The sequence below is a fragment of the Mirounga leonina genome, unplaced genomic scaffold (genome assembly GCF_011800145.1).
Source record: "Mirounga leonina isolate KUSES-001 unplaced genomic scaffold, KU_Mleo_1.0 Mir_93, whole genome shotgun sequence".
NCBI lineage: Eukaryota > Metazoa > Chordata > Mammalia > Carnivora > Phocidae > Mirounga > Mirounga leonina.
In genome coordinates, this window is record NW_023270854.1 from 52,058,260 (window position 1) to 52,075,881 (window position 17,622).

General features: G+C 41.2%; 1 protein-coding gene across 2 annotated transcripts in view; it reads right to left on the reverse strand.

Annotated features, from left to right (window-relative positions):
- The window catches only part of MYOM1 (myomesin 1), a 155,693-nt gene that overhangs the window by 3,357 nt on the left and 134,714 nt on the right, over positions 1–17,622 (reverse strand). For both annotated transcript variants that reach the window (XM_034995657.1, XM_034995658.1), the window contains 11 exons: positions 17,102–17,246; positions 16,349–16,408; positions 15,989–16,056; positions 12,068–12,181; positions 11,046–11,133; positions 9,860–9,898; positions 9,664–9,769; positions 5,863–6,026; positions 3,420–3,456; positions 3,156–3,178; positions 765–820 (listed from right to left, as the gene is read on the reverse strand). In XM_034995657.1, coding sequence (XP_034851548.1) covers positions 765–820; positions 3,156–3,178; positions 3,420–3,456; positions 5,863–6,026; positions 9,664–9,769; positions 9,860–9,898; positions 11,046–11,133; positions 12,068–12,181; positions 15,989–16,056; positions 16,349–16,408; positions 17,102–17,246 — 900 coding nt within the window. The remainder of the gene's footprint in view (positions 1–764; positions 821–3,155; positions 3,179–3,419; positions 3,457–5,862; positions 6,027–9,663; positions 9,770–9,859; positions 9,899–11,045; positions 11,134–12,067; positions 12,182–15,988; positions 16,057–16,348; positions 16,409–17,101; positions 17,247–17,622) is intronic.

Here is a 17,622-nt window from a genome sequence, read left to right on the forward strand (position 1 = left end):
GGGATGAAGAAAGTGAATCCAGGTTAGAAATTATGTTCATTGCTTTTCAGAGAGATTATTACAGAGCCAGGAAATACTAGTTTAAAGTTAAATGGGAAGAAGTCAGTTTTTGGGGCGCCTGGGTGGCTCAGTCAGTTAAGCATCTGCCTTTGGCTCAGGTCATGATCCCAGGGTCCTGGGATCCAGCCCTGCATCAGGCTCCCTGCTCGGCGGGGAGTCTGCTTCTCCCTCTCCCTCCACCTCCTCCACCCTCTTTGTGCTCTCTCTCTCTCTCAATTTTATTTATAATAAATAAATAAAATCTTTAAAAAAAAAAGAGAAATAAATCAGTTTTCAACTGAAACAGAGCCTATAGAAATTCATGGAACAGGATGTTTCCCTTCAGAGGTAAAGTATTTAACAGGACAGCCCATTTTCCACTAGGTGTTAGAGGTCGCATCTTTCTCCAATTATATTTGTCATATAGTTGTGATTGAACCTTTTTTGCTTCTTGTGATATGAAAGGGTACCTCTGGAAAGAGACTAAGTGGTCTACATGTGACCACATAAGGCGAACTTCTATCCTGATGCTTGGCCTACAAACTGTTAAGATGACTGGAAAATGGACTGCATTTTGAATCTTGTATTTGGCTACTCTGATGTCAAGCCTAAGCAGCAGTGGCTTAAGATGAAGATGGTGGGAGCTCTTAGACGAAACGAAGTCTGGGGCACTGGAATCCATTGCTAGTGTGGAAGAAGCAGGGACAGGAATGCTCCATACTTACCTTGCCTTCCTGGATGGTGACCACATCAGGGAGTCCACCCAACACTCGTGCACGATCTGCAAGCATATGTGTTTCTGGTTAATCACTGAAATGATGAGCGCCAGTGATCACATTCACAGAAACACCCCAGGGACTAACTCTCCAATTTAGTTTCCTCCTCCTTACAGTTATTTTATACCTGTTTTTAACACGAAAATTAGAAAAGGATCCAGTAATTTTAGATGTTAATCCTTCCTCACACAGATAAATTGTGTGCGTGGCTGCCTCTACCTATTCCTAAATTATCAGCTTGAGATGGCTTTGTGGTATTAAGACCTGCTCTATAATTTTCATGACTATTTTCAGCCCTGGCCCTTCTGTAGCTCAGTGGGGCTCAGTTCAAGGAGGCAAAAGCAGATCTCTATGGGCAGCCTCCAAGTGCCCTTGGCCTCCTTTAAGGGCTTCCCTATCATTAAAAAAAAAAAAAAGGTTGCATAATTGGAGGCTGAATGCCATGAGATCTGGAGGCTTGTGCAGATGTGGGCTTTCTTTGAGGCCTTTCCTAGAGAGCTTCCCCTTTTTGTCCCCTGGTAGTTCTTGGTGTATAGGGCTATGTAGGGTTACTATCTATGACCATGAAGTACAAAGGTCCCCAGCTGAGGGGACAAGGTGTGGGAAGGGTGCTGAATTCCAGAGCTGACCTCTCACTCCACCCAGCCCTGTGCTCTGGGTGTGACTGGCTCAGCCCCAGGGAAGGACGCCTTCCTGTAATCTGTTCAAAGGTACAGTCTTGACACTAATGCAGTGGTCACCACCCTCTCAATTTTAGGCCTACTTCAATTAATGTGTGACTCTAGGTCCTATTTCTACAACTCCCTTCTCCACTAAGTCAGACTAAAGCTTTGAACAAGCCTTAAATCTTGATTGCATTCTCCTGCTGATTCCATTGCACCTTGGACCACCTGTAAGCTCAACTCATCATCTGGCTCCTACACCACCCAATGTGTGACATCAGGCAAATCACCTCACTGTGTGGACCTAGTCTCCTAATATGTGGAATGGGGGAAGGGTTGCGTTACACCTGTGGACATGAAGTTACCCAGCTCTGCTCCATAGCATCCGTGGGATTCCGCTGGGGGCCCTGGGAGGAGGTCTGAGGAGGGGCATTGAGTCAGGGAGCCTGGACCCCATCCCACCTTCAATTACACTAACTTGGCTTTTACCTATTTTACATCTTGGATCTGTGTGAATTTGTTTGAATTAAGCATGCCTCGGCTTACAAAAGGTTAAACACAGGGGGCCAGAAGAGCACTCAAGTCTCTTCCAGCTCTAAACTGCTTCAATGCAGAAACTTGAGAAAGAATTCATGAACTGGAGGGAGGGGCAGGCTCCTTGCCCACCAGAGTTCAAGAATGGGGAGTGGCCATCAACTTTGGACTCTGGCTTTGCTTGCGCATACAGGCGCGGGAGGCGCAAACTTGTTCCCAACAAGAAGCGCTCCCCTCTGGCGCTGCCCGCCCCGCCCTGCCCCGGCACGCCCGGTGCTGGTGTGGGCATCAGCCCCGTTCACTACTAGCCGCTGCCTTACCACTCAGGAGCCCAGCCCAAGAAGGGGGAGAAGGAAAGAGTGGCAAGGAGAGAGGAAGACAGTCCAGAGTGCAAAGTTCCATCCTGAATGACCTGGAGCTACAGAAAGGCTGGCACAACACTTCACTTCTCACTCCCCCTCCTGGTTCCCTCCATTCCAGCTCAGGACTGACTACAACGTTAGCCCTCGACAATTTTCAAACCCTGCCTCACACACTCAGAGAGAACCTGAATGATTATGGTAATTAGTTCATGACTCTTGGAATCCTGAAAGATTGAATTCTAGAAATCTCCACATATGAGGCCAACAGTTGACAGAAGTTAGTAGTGAGCACGTTTGTGGGTACACAGACTTGACAGTTTGGTGTTTGTTCACTCAGACTGTGAAGAATTCAAGAAGGCCTTCTTTGGCTTCTTTTATCCTACAGGGGCTCTTAGGAAAATGCAGGAGTATTTGTAGGGAGACTAGTCACAGTGATTTTCCTGATGTCACATTTACAGTTTCTTATTTCTTCTTTAATAGAGATACATTTTTCTGATACATTGTGCCTGCTGCAAGTGATTAACAACTTATTGTGTAACTTGTGCCCAGAGATTTCTCAGGACACCCAGGGGTTAGCTCAAGTCAAGAGCTCAGTGACATTCTTAAAATGTAATCTGACACCTTTTCACAGACGTTCTTACTCAAGAGACTAAATGAAAACATATGTAGAACACCTAAGATTAAAAAAAAAATGAAAGACTCTCTGTCTGCAGTCACAATAAAAAAATAAAAGCTATGTTTTGAGACTATGCCAGGAATAAATGGGAAGGGGGTTTACTTACTTTTCTCGGCAATGGCAGCTTGTCTGTGGTTGAGAGAACCAAACAAACATGCAAACAAAGAAGAATTTTGTTTTAGTGGTACTTCAAAGTAGCGAACCTTGACTGCATTTCATTGCCTCAGAGACATTTTGCTGCTCAACAAAGCAGTGGGAAGTGTGGTTTTTAGGCATCTGCCAAAATGAAAGACCCTCTCTAACCCTCAGGTGGGGGAGCAGCACATCATGTTCCAGAGAAATCAGGGCACACAAATGGCAAGGGACTTACTTTAGTCTCTGGAATTCAGCAAAGGCTTCATCATATGCTTGAAGAGAAAAAAAAGAAAAGTTAAAATGTTCTCACCCAGAATTGACAACACACAGCAGTGGATTGAAATTCGCAGCCTGAGGTCAGTGTGGTCAGTCCAGACATGACTAAGCTGACTGAATAAGACTGTGCCTGCCTGTTGACTCTGCAACATGATGGACTTCACAGGACAAGCAAATACTTTCTAGGTAGAAAAGATGAAGTAGTGGATTTTAGAAGCTCCCAATTCAGTGAGAGACCTTCCTTTCAAGCAGAGGCAAAGATTAGCTCTGCCAAAGATAAAATGGTAATAAAGGTGGTTGTGTGATAAGCATCCTGAACATCAAAAAGGCTTTCCTCTTATTAAATCATCCCACTCAGCACAGCCCCTGAGCTCGACAGTTAAATGTTTCCATATTACACGGTCTGGCCCGTCTATCTGTGTTAAAGGGCACAGGAGCGACGGAGCTCCCAGCCTGCGCCAGTGTCGGCCTGAAGCAATGCTTCTAAGCTGGGCTGGAGCCCAGAGAAAAGACAGTGAGACAAGGAAATGAGAGCTACAGAGTTCTAAAATCTTTCTTCCCCCCGAGCCTGCGGAAGCAAGCCACTTTGAATAATTCAGGTGAAAAGGCAGCTTTATTTTGAAATCTCTCTCACCTCCTCTTTAAGCTCCTATGTGGTCTGGGAATCATCATATTTTACGTCTAGAAAGTATTTACCGTCCCCCTCCTTTTACGGAGGGGAAAAATAAGCATAAAAAGTCAGGCTTCAAGTCTCTGGAGGTAGACCAGTTAGGCTAAGCCAGGCTAAGCATTCAGTTCTCTTCCTTTTGCCCACACTACACTAAAGAAGAGCTGGGCCCTGCTGAACCAATCTGCTTGGGTGGGCCAGAGAGTAAAAGAAATTTTTTTTTTAAGTTTTAAATTTATCCACCCCCTTCCTGTTTCCCGGTTTCGGCTGTGTTTCAAAATGTCAGATGCGCTGCAGAAGAAATCCCCTGTTACTGCAGTGTGTGCCTCAGGCATGGCGGGGCCTGCAGGCAGCCACTCCCATCTTTCTAGTCCTCATGGGTGGGAGGTGGGGAGGTAGGGGGGAAGGGGTGTGTGCGGGGGTGGGGGGAAGGGTCTGGGGGCTCAGCCCAAAACAATTCAAGGCAGGACTGCTGACAGGCTGTGCTCTTAATTGTGAGTCTACTCTCTGCGGATTAAAAACACTAAGAGTTCGGGGCGCCTGGGTGGCTCAGTCATTAAGCGTCTGCCTTAGGCTCAGGTCACGATCCCAGGGTCCTGGGATCGAGCCCCGCATTGGGCTCCCTGCTCTGCAGGAAGCCTGCTTCGCCCTCCCCCACTCCCTCTGCTTGTGTTCCCTCTGTCGCTGTGTCTCTCTTTGTCAAATAAATAAATAAAATCTTTTAAAAACAACAACAAAAAAAACCGAACCACTAAGAGTTCTGGAATATTCAGATTGCATTTTAGTGTATGAAGGAGTGGAAGAAAAAGTCAGTCCAGGGTCTCCCTGAGGAATGTTAGGCAGAATCTAGACGGAGCAGTGGAAGGACCGCCCTAAGGCAGAGTCCCAAGTCCTTGAGGGGGAATGATAGAGACAGGAGCTGGAGGCAAGGACAGTGATAAATAAGCTACACATTAAAAGCCTCGGGGCACAACATCCTGACTCTGTGGTTTCCAAGACCTTGGGGCTGACAGATCAAGAGCCACAGGTCTCTAAACTGTTTAACTTGTGGCTGCTAGTTGCATGTTACCTCTGTATCTGTCCATGTCTCTCCATAGTTCCTGCTCCTCTTCCCTCTTCTCTCCAGATGCCCCCATTCTCTCAGCAGATGACCAAGACATCAGAGGCCATAAGGACCCAACTTCTCCAACTTTCTTCTCTTCTCCTCAATATTAATCTTTGCTTATTCATATTTACCCACCCGCCCCTCTCTGATTTCTGAAGAAAAGGGATACCTGCTCCTTTCCAAAGTCAACACTTTCACCCCTGCCCTGGATCTCAGACTTTCCAATCTTCAGAACATGGATACATTGGTTATTCCTCATCACTCACAACTTCCAGCTCAATTGAATTCTTAAACTCTATGAAACATGCTCAAATTCCAATCACCATAACAATTCTTTTTGAGTGCTTGTTCTTGCTCAGGTGACTGTAAATCAACCTGCCCTCCTTTGTGAGCATCTTGAAAAGGGAGTTCTTGCTCTCCGTGTTTATTGTCTCTACTTTATACTTTTCACTGATTCTCCGACCCATTGAATTCTTGCTTCTACCACCATGCTGAATTTAAATTGCTTTCTTAAAATCTCCAATCATCTTCCAATAGTCAGATGTAATGGCCTCTTATCACCCTTCATTCTTTTTTTAAAAGCCCACACTCCTCCACAGGAAAGTTCTAATCTGTAAAATATTCATTTACCTTGTCCAGAAAGATCCACTGTCTTCAGGTGTCCAGTTTTGCCATCAAAGAGCTCCATCACATATTTCCCTTTGTCATTCGGAGTGGGCTCACTGATTTGCAGCCAGATCTGTTCCCCGGTGACCCCACTCTTAACTCTGTCTGAGTACTTAATAGGAGTCCCGCTGTTCATAGCAAAGAAAACATTGTTATCCTTTGCTTTCATCCAGAGCTGATTTTTACTGTCTCTCTTTGAAGGTCTCACCATAGTGTTTTACAGGGTTTCAAACAACATGAGAACCATGCATGTTCAGCTTCAGAAAAAGTATGGGCCCTGACTCACAGAACCTGGATTCCAAGGCCCAGGGTGGGGGTGGGGGGTGGACAGTCTGTACATTTAACTCCCAGCAGCAGTCTGGGGCCCTAGCTGATTGCAACACTGATACTTCTCAGTGGTATTAATTATCTTTGTTTTTGCTTGGGTTTATTTGTAGGACTAAGAGAATCTTTAAAGGGAAAAGGCCAAACTATATATTCTATTACTGCATATTTCTTGCAGATGGTCTCTGGCTATAAGTCAGATTTTACAAACTAATTAAAAACAGACTTAAGGAGGTTCATCTGTGGCTGACATCTATTGACATACGTGGTTACAAAGCTATTTAAAACATATGTAAATATGTACTTGGTAGTAAGGCTAAGAATAAATGAAAAGCAGAGTCTCTGCCAAAATGAATGAGGCACCTCTCTGTCCCTGGACATGAGTTTCTCCAAATTCTATAGTAGGTCATGAGCAGACACATACATTGCATTCTTTACAAGAGAATAAAAGCAAATAGAACCCTTGGCCTTGTGATCTGATGGTTTAGAAATGTTACTGTTATAAATGAAGTAAGAGAAAGGTAGATGTAGGTGTACTGTCAATGATGCTGAAAGAAACTTTATGAAGAGTTTGTAAACATGTGAGGAAATAGGAAAAAAAGAAGTATGCAAAACTACTTAATTATAGTAACAATTATGCATAGAGAAAAGCCTGGAAGTACACCAAAAAGTTTACACTATGGCTAGGAGAACTATGGATGATATTATATTACAAGCTCTTTCTAAGATATAAGTATATTTTCTAAAACAAACATGTACTACATTTGTAGTTGTAATAAACAAAATGAACTAAAAACAGAAAAACAAAAATCTCCAATAAAAATGTTTCAGCTTTCAAATAAACATTCACCATTTTTCTTTTTCTTTTTTTTTTTTTTTTTAAGAATTTTATTTACTTATTTGACAGAGAGAGACAAAGCGAGAGAGGGAACACAGCAGGGGGAGTGGGAGAGGGAGAAGCAGGCTTCCCGTCGAGCAGGGAGCCCGAGCAGGGCTCGATCCCAAGACCCTGGGATCATGACCTGAGCTGAAGGCAGATGCTTAACGACTGAACCACCCAGGCACCCCATCACCATTCTTATACAATACATTCTTTAAAAGATATTCATGAACTGCCATAAGAGGGGCACGTGGGTGGCTCAGTCGGTTAAGCGTCTGCCTTTGGTTCAGGTCACAATCTCAGGGTCCTGGGATGGAGCCCCAGGGTGGGCTCCCTGCTCAGTGGGGAGCCTGCTTCTCCCTCTGCCCCTCCCCGCACTCACGCTCTCTCCTTCTCTCTCAAATAAATAAATAAAATCTTTAAAAAAATGAAAAAAAAAAAACTTCCATAAGATGTAGGGTAAAGGAACCCATCTGTACCCACAGACTTGAGTCTGAACAATATATATGTCTTAAAGAGTTAGAAAGGTAGACAGTCCTCGGTTTTGCTATAATAAATCTGTTTGAATTCTCTAATCTCTAACTAACATGCATAATAGTACCTTAGATTTGTAAAGCCCTTCATGGTTTACAAAGTGCCATAAATTTCATTCTCTCATTGGCTCCATCAGTATTATGAGATAGAATAGGTATTATTGCTCTTATTTCATATGAGAGAAACCTAAGATTTCAAAATATTAAATGACTTGCCTAAGATTCAAGGGAAGATAGGAGCAAAGTCAAGGCTAAAACCCATTTCAAGTTTTCTCCTGTTACACCACATCCTTACGAAAAGACAGTGAAGACAATCAGTCATTGATTCCTGAATCTTTCCTAGCCACATGGGTACACAAAATAGTCATTCAGCTGACTAGACCAAATAGTGTAAGAGGTTTATGCCTTACTAGTCTAATAGCAACTTCCTTAAAACTGAATGTTCTAATTTTTTTGAACAAGTAATTCTTTTAAAGATGATATAAAGCTTTTTGATTGATTATTCAGTTAATTCATCTTCTCTTATTCTTCAGACTCATATATTAGAATGTCCTAGATGTCACAGAGGAATTTCCTAGAATTTGATCTATTTTAACTCATAATTACTTTCCTAAAATGTGCTCTGAAAGAAATAGAACAAAGGACTGAAACCCCAAGCATTCAAATTGGAATTTTGCTTGTTCTCTCCCTCTGTTGTTGTTTTTTTTTTAAGAACTCAGGAAATGAATAAGAATAAGAATAAAAACACTGTTTTATATCACAGTAAAGTCATTTTAAAGAAAACACAAATGTCTGTTTTGTGGGACGACCCAGTTCTGGTTAAATGTTCAACCTAGACTTTTAAAGCAACTGGAACACAGAATAGTGCCATGGTGAGGGGAGCTGTGGAGCCAGGCCTGGGTTCAGTCCTCCACCTGACAGTGAGCTGTGAGACCTCGAGCAAGTCACCTCCCCGAGCCTGAGCTTCCTAGTCACTAAAGTGAGAATTACCTGCCTCCTAGAGTTGTGAATATTAAATGAATTCATACATGGGAAGGGCTTGGGGCCTCGGGCAGCATCTGATAGACACCCATGGTAGGGAAGATGCAAATAAACACTGTTGTGTGCCTCCTCCCAGGGCTGTCACAGTGACCTACTGCTCAGTGGGTTTCAATAAAGGACTTCTGGAATGAGCATCCCCTGCATCCGAAGAGTGGACGGAAGGTGGCTGTGCCCCATCAGATTTCTATGCCAGGCTGCTGTTTTCTTTCAGCTCAGGACATTTCAAGGAAGGGCAGAGGTTAAGGACACTGCCAAAAGTATAATGGGGGAACTGGTTGGATTTAGAAACCTACTTTGGCTCTTAGAATCCCAGAGGTGAACTTGAGTTCACCTGTAACTCCACAAAGGAACCTGGGATTAGAACAGATCTACAGGCTCAGTCTAGCTCAAATACACATTCCCAAAGTAATCTTGAATCCCCAAAGCCTTCCAAGGGTGGACATGAGACATGCTAATGCCCAACTATGCCAGCTGCTATTAATGATAACAGTAACAAACTCAGGCACTCCACTGGATTGGGTTTCTTTGGTGAATGGCTATTAATTCATATAACAGGAAATGTGGTGGCTCTTGGTGCATGCTGCTTCAGTTTTGTTCCAGACCATAACAGGGGTGAGCTGTGTATAGAAAGAGGGGATAAGAATCTGGTTTTGGGTGCCTGGCAAAGCAGACGGAGCCCAAGCTCAACCTTCTGAAGGTGGAAATTCTATTATAGAGATGTGTACGGATGATGACAGCTCCCAGATCACAAAGACAGATGATCTTAGCCATCACTGGACTCACCCCGAACTCAAGTTCAGGCTAAGGGAATGGTGGGGATGCTTCTGTCTACACTTGTCAATGTCAGACCTGAGAAGTAAGAAGGCTCCTTACCTGAGAGGAAGAATAGAGGATTGTTGTTGCCCCCTTTTTGCCCCCCCCAACACACACACACACACACAGGGGAGAAAGAATTTCTACACAGCAGTTAAGTTCCCATTTACTTACTTGTGGGACCAGTTAACTTTCAGATCATCCAGGTAATAAGTAACAAAAGAGTACAGCCGGATGCCCTCGGCTGTGCTCTGGATTTTCAAGTCTGTAGCAGACAAAGCTGAAAGAGGAAAACAGCATAGTTCATACAGCTGTAAGTCTATCCAGGAGAATAGTGAAGCATTGTTGTGGGGAGATCACTCTAACTTACCTATTGTTTTACATACTTCACTCATCAGTTCTTTAAAGGCTGTGGATAGAGATTCATAGACAGAGCTTTAGCATAAAAATGCTCAACGTAAGGTCAGATCTCAAACTGTGAGTAGCATGTGCTCTCAACATTATCCTGCCTGGTGAAGGGTATTGGCCACAGGTGAATTTGCTGAACAACTGACAATAAGTGCTCTTTGAGGAAATAATACCTCAATTTGTATAAACTTTTAAAAGATTCTTGCTCTTATTTTGATATATTTTTTCCCTCTAATTCTTTATAACTATCACCATATTTACATTCTAGAGGAAGCCACAATGAGATTTCCAGGAAGGTTCTTGGCTTTCTTAAGTCCCAAGAAGTCTTAGTTCACATATACAGAATTTTCTTATCTGCATCATCAACTCATAATGAATTAACCATCCAAGTTCCCTGATATTTCTCAGCCTGATAATGCTTCTTGCCAATAAGCACATTTAGTCTTGCCTCCACCAGGAATAGGAAGGTGAAATCAAAGTCAGACCTACACTGTTATTAATATTGTTAAAGATCTTGTTCAAGAACACACTTGGCAGTCTGGTGGTCACATGTAGGTCTTTGTTATCATGATATATTTGTCCTTAGAAGTCTCTGAAAAATGGAAATTGCTTTCTTGCTCTGCTAATAACTGAGAGGCTTCACGTTTCATATATAAATCTTTCTTGCCACCTGTTGAGAGTGGACTATTTGGTGACATGCTTTTCACGGTAGGTTTTTTTTTTTTTAAATGAGCTTTTTTTTTTTTTTAAGTAATCTCTACACCCAACGTGGAACTTGAACTCACAACCCTGAGATCAAGAGTCACATGCTCCTCCCACTGAGCCAGCCAGATGCCCCTCACAGTAGTTTTTGATCCTGGAACATTTTTTATAGGGTTGAAACAAAAATGATGATTTATATTGAAAACAGAACCCTTGTGGACTATGGACTATAAATTCTCTGAAGATCAAAAGTACATATTTGATTTACAGGAAGACTAAAAGTGAAGTATTTTTGAATAAAAGAGTAGTTCACTCTGCTGGAATTTCAATTAAAATTTGTGGACAAAAACTCAGCATGACTTCAGTTGTTACTTAGCCTCACTAATCAGTCTGGTTACCTGTGACACAGAACACACAAAATCAACCCCAACAGTTGGAGGACTGACCTTCATCCACAAGCTTCAGTCTGCTCTTATCTTTTCCTCTGTCGTCTTTCAGGATAACTTCATAAATCCCAGCATCTTTCTTGGAAAACTAAGAGGGAATGGAAACACCACATTGCAGCTTATAGCAGCTTCAGAGAATGGTGTTTGCATTTTTAAGGTCCTGTGGTTTACAGAACTGCTGTCAAACAACACATTGAACAAACATCTGGCCCAGTGAGTGATGAGGAGTTCACAGATGTTAACTGTCCATCATCATTTGACCTGCTAGCGGTCCTGATTTTTCACCTTTTAAGGCTATTGATTTGAGACTTAAAGTCCTTATTCTTTATTCTGCCTTCATATTAAAAACTAATGATCAAATATATTTGACAGATATGTTCTTTTAGACAAAAAGTAGATAAAAACCTGTACTTAACTGAATACTATGTCTGATCGTGTCTGTACTTTTAGGGAACAAGTTATCATGAGGCTTAAGAGCAAACCAAGAAGAGCCCACTTAATTGCCTTGCCAGTCACCCATGTATGAAAAGAGGCAGTTCAGAGAGGCCAGAGTTGGTGGTGTCTAGCCAATACTGGTTGGATATCTGACAAATCTGTGCATGATCACAAGGTGAGAGAAGTTTTTGTGTTCCTATGACTTGTTTTTTTGGGTGATGTCAGGGCAGGGATCTTTGGAGCAGCTAGAAGTAAGGTGTTAAAAATGCCCGGGGCGGGGGCACCTGGGTGGCTCAGTCGTTAAGCGTCTGCCTTCGGCTCAGGTCATGAGCCCAGGGTCCTGGGATCGAGCCCCGCATCGGGCTCCCTGCTCCGTGGGAGGCCTGCTTCTCCCTCTCCCACTCCCCCTGCTTGTGTTCCCTCTCTCGCTGTGTCTCTCTCTGTCAAATAAATAAATAAAATCTTTAAAAAATAACAACAGCAACAACAAAATGCCCGGGGCAAAGGAATACAGTATCTAGTCTCTTTTTTAGAAGAATGTAGGGTATAGAATTAATGTATTACATCTCATATTTATAGTCACCTACCTCTGTTATAAGCAGGGTACATATACCATCCTTAAAGTCATGCTTTTCATCCACTGATATCTCTCTCTCATCTTTGTACCACACAATATGAGTCTCCTTCTTAATATTTGCCACCTAGAAGAAAAACCATAATTATACTTCTTGAAATAAGGGACTGCTACTCTTACAAAACTTAATAGTTCTTAACATAGCATTGGATAGAACAAAAAGCACTGAACTTAGAAGACATACATTTCTAAAGGGATAAATTGAAAGCTATTTTAATCGATAAAGAATTTAAAATAAAATAGATACAAATGAATAAACCTAAATCAATAGCATTTTTTGTCCAGCAGTAAAAAATTGATTTTAAAACTGTCCGGTGGACAGAAAAGAATAGATACATACATGCTAGCATGCAGACTTAAATAAAATAAATAATAATAATAAATATCTGAAAATAATAGGCAGACACATCCCATCACATTAAAATATAGCCTGTGTCACAAAAATAAGGCTTTATCAAAAGAACAGAATGAGTAAGTATATATCTAAATGAGTAAATATATATCTAAATATTTTATTTTTTATTTTTTAAAAGTTTATTTACTTATAATCTCTACACGTGGAACTTGAACTCATGAGTCTGAGATCAAGAGTCACAGGCTCTACTGACTGGGCTAGCCAGGCGCCCCTCCAAATATTTTTAAAAATACGAATGAAGCTTTGCAAATAAATGTGGAAGGTAAGAATGTTTTTAAAAACATTTTTTAATTAAAGTGTTTTCAGGTTTATTGAGATATAATGGACATATGTAAGTTTAAGCTATATAACATATTGATTTGACATATGTATATTTTATGAAATGATTACCACAGTAAGTTAAGTTAATATCCATCAAGTATGGTTTAATAAATTAATTGCTTAGCAATTTTGAGGAAACATTTAAATCCCATTCCCATACAAATTTCAAATAGGCTAACAAACTCATACAGTTAAAGGGATCTTGAGCTACAATGTTTGAATTTTCTACAAAGAAGAGTATATTCATGTATTTCTTGTATAATTAAAATTGTATAAAAAAGTAAAGACTTCATACAAATCAAGAAAACAATCCCTAACACCCCACTGATGACTGAAGAAATGAACACACAATTCCCCAAAGAGGAACTATAACCACAAAACAGATGAAAAAAACGTTTAATGTAATTAGAAACAAGGATGTGCAAGCTTTAAAATGTTAAAAACTTTCAGTTAATAAATTAACATAAGAACAAACACTGGTAGGGTGCCTGGGTGGCTCAGTCGTTAAGCGTCTGCCTTCGGCTCAGGTCATGATCCCAGGGGCCTGGGATTGAGCCCCTCATCGGGCTCCCTGCTCCGCGGGAAGCCTGCTTCTCCCTCTCCCATTCCCCCTGCTTGTGTTCCCTCTCTCGCTGTGTCTCTGTCAAATAAATAAATAAAATCTTAAAAAAAAAACAAAAAGCGAACAAACACTGGTAACTCTACAATGAAACCAGCACAAACGAACATTCTTTATGATCCTGTCAACTGGTCCCTGAATTATAGAAATTAACTGTGTTACTAGGTGACACTGCTTCTGATAAAAATGACCCCTGACTGGGAAAATGCATCTGGACTGGGAGGGACTAGAAATGGACTCCATAGCTTTAGGTTTCCCTAAGTATGCTGACGCTTGTAATTTGGGCATGCCCCTTATGGGGGACCCCTGGAAGCTCTGCCTAGGGAGTTGTTACAAGAGGTATTGGATCCTTAGGTCATGAAGTTTTTTTAAAGCCATTGCATTTCCTGCACTGACCAAACTGGGCTTGTCCCCTTGCACCTTAGTGTCATCAGGGGGTGGTGAAGTGGACTCCTGCTGGAGAGGAGTGCTCAGCACTGCCTTGCAGGCAAGCTGGGGTTCTTGTCCTATATTCTGTTGACTAGTCCCAATTGGGGCCCATGATAGTTTTATGAATCTGAATGTTTAGCTACACATACTCCATTAACTATAGTGAATCTATAAATCGCCAAATGTACCTAAGTTGCTATAATCATGAAACAAAGAGCTATGGGAAGACAGAGGAAGGTTCATTCTACCTGGACAGAGAAGGAGGCGGCCTTATAGAAAAGATGACTAAGCTGGACCTAGAGAAAGGATTTTGTCAGAGAAGCTGAAAGAAGAAGGTCACTCCAGGCACTGGAACAACATAAATACATAAAGTATGAATATTCAGAATCTATTTCTAGATTCAGAATCTGGGCAAGGGGCTGACATCAGAACAGGACACCAGGGCTCACCTCCCAGAAGGCTAGTGCAACAGGTAGTACAGAAAGAAGGAGGGTAGATATGTGGGCCTTGGGGAAAGCATGGTTTATGGGGTGGGCAGGGTGGAGGAGAAAGTGAGTCGGGGGCAACATGGCAGTGGACAGCCAGGAGGAGAGAGAGGGTTTTGGCTGCTGAAAAATTGTTTTTCAGGAAGTTTTGCCATTTACTGAGAGGCTAAAGCCTAGAATTTATCTCTCGGACACATTTCAGGTAGACTGCTCTTTCTTTAAATGTCATCAGACCTAAAAGAGACTGGGGCACTTGGGTTCTGGCTTTTACAATGCCAAATGCCAAATACATGCTTCTACTTTGGAGTCACTGTCTGCTGTCATGACCTTCACACTCCAGCCTCATCCAGCAGTTCCCCATCCAAAACATTTTGATGACTCACTCAGCTGAACACACCATGAGCTAAGGTACAAAATGATTTAGAATGTGATATGGACTTTTATTTCTATGTTTTTCCCAAGGCCTAATGAGACAATTGGGTATGAGCCGCAAACTCTTTAACAAGCCTCTCGCTTCGTGGTAGCACACTGGTTTCAGAACCCGCAGCTGAGCTAGCCAGTTCTCAAAGGGATTGTTGCCTTAGTCACACAAGTTAGACAGGAAATTGCTACACTTCCACAGAAAGACAGTGTATCTGGAATGATTGTGAAACAGATCTACTAGTTAGAATGAAGATTTGGCCTGAAACAAAGACATTGTGAGATTCTTCTGAGATTAATTAAAAAAAAAAAAAATGGGGAGGAGGGAGAAGAAGAATGAATAGGCAGAGCACAGAGGCTTTTTAGGGCAGTGAAAAAACTCCGTATGATACTATAATGGCGGATAAATGTCATTATATATTTGTCTAAACCCATAGAATATATAATGCCAAAAGTGAACCCTAATGTAAACTGTGGACTTTGGGCAACTATGATATGTCAATTTGTTCCATCAGATGGAACAAATGTGAGACTCTGGTGGGGGATGTTGATATAGATGCTGGTTGTACAAGTAGGGGGACAGGGGCTACATGGGAAATCCCTTACCTTCCTTGCAATATTGCTATGAACCTAAAACTGCTCCTAAAAAACATAAAGTCTTAATTTAAAAAAAGAGAAGAGCCAGTCCTTATCAACTAGGGTGTAATGAATAGGAGCAATCATCTTGTCTTCCCATATTTTTATGTTGTTTTATTTTATCTTATTTTATGTTTTATTTTATTTTATGTTTCTTACCACCCAATGATTACAGTGCTAGTCAATAGCAAGAATGTGTCACTTAGCATTTTGGTTCAAATGGAGATGAAAAATCGATCTTTCTTTTCTCACATTCTACTTTATTTTTATTTCCCTTATATCAAATATTTAAAATTTACTCCTTACCTTGCATTTCTTCTTTTTTTTTTTAAGATTTGCTTATTTATTTTAGAGAGAAAGGGAGAGAGAGAGAGCATGCATCCATGCAGAGGAAGGGGCAGAGGAAGGGAATCTCAAGCAAACTCCCCACTGAGTGGGGAGCCCGACACTGGGCTGGACGTGGGGCTCAATCCCTTGACCCACGAGAGCATGACCTGAGCCAAAACCGAGTTGGATGCTCAACAAACAGCCCCTCAGGGTCCCCCTTACCTTGCATTTCAATAGTACATTACATTCACCCGTCACTTCCCAGCTCAAATACTCAGCAAAATGAGGACCTATAAAATTTCAATGACATCAGTAATCACTCTCTTAATCACAAATGCAAAATCAAAGCTCATTCTTAAATTCTAAAGTGATATATATATGAAGTGATATTTTAAAATTCAAGATTAGTTTTCAAATATTTTAAATGGATACATATTTAATAATAAATATTTTCAATTATTTTTTATTTACCAGGGCATTATTAGCCTAAGCAATAATATACATTTAAATTTGTTATGGAATTAATCTTGGATTTTTTTCAGGAAATTAAAGTTTTTCTCTTTACTCACTGCCCATTTTTACCTTGTTTCCTGATCCATTCTTGCCGCTGGAATTCGGCTTCTTTCTGGAGCTTTTTATAAACTAAAATAGAAAAATAAGGATGAAATTGAGCTGAGTGGTATAACTGTATATGCCAGCCACTGTGCTGATTTATATTCATTATTATAACATATTCATACATCACAACAACCTATTTAAGTTTTTATGATGAAGACATAGGCTAGGAAGGTTAAGTAAATTGTTCAAGGTCATGACGCTAGGAAATAGTCAAGTAGTATCAGATGTCGCAAATGTAGAGATCTGGCCAGCTTTTCCAAATGCCACATTTGTTAAATGCCACATTTTATATCTACAGTGGCTTATGGCAGCTGACATATAATCCAGTTATAAAGCATGATTAATTGATCTGGCATGCACCACTTTTGCATATTTTTCTTCTTAATTTAAGTAGTTTAAAGGAAGTACACAGTATAAGGTAGTACCATTGTTCCTGAAATATAGGTGGAGTCTTAGTTGTATTACAATCTCCTTCACTGGAGAATTTTAGTAATAAATACTTGTTTAGATAGGAGATCATTTAACTGCAGTCTTCCCTGTGGGCTAAGGATAAATCTGGTGAAATACTATGGAAAGTATTAACTGAAATTGGATTCCAGTGTTTAAAATACCAGAAACAATTCCTGCTGCCTTCCACGTGACCACTTTTGTGCCACAGGGTATTTACACTGAAGGGAGCAGTGAAGTCTTTCAGTTAATGTGCCACAGACTTCTTACCATCTCCAATGAGAACAAGAGTAGAATGGCCAGTTGCTTTTCCATCTTGAAGCTGAAAAGTATATGTTCCCTCATCCTCATCCTGTAGCTTTTCCATGAACATTTCAATTATGCCAGTGTTTCGGTCGATATGCATCTTATATTTCTTCAATGTGGAAAGGAAAACAGAAATCAGTGAGGAAGATAGGATGCCAATGCCTGATGGAATAAACACAAACTCCAAAGAATCATAATTTTAACAAAATTTCTTGTTAAATTTTTTTTTTTAGATGAGCTTTCAAAATCTTGTTCCCCGGAAAAAGAAAAATAGGACCTGGCATATATGACCTTGACCAGAACTGACTACTATAAAGTCTGAAATTTAATTTTTTTAAATACAAATAAAGTTTTGTTATCCTAAGTCACAAGTGTTGTCAAACAGGTGTTTTTAGGGGCATCTGGGTGGCTCAGTCATTAAGCGTCTGCCTTCGGCTCAGGTCATGATCCCAGGGTCCTGGGATCCAGCCCCGCATGGGGCTCCT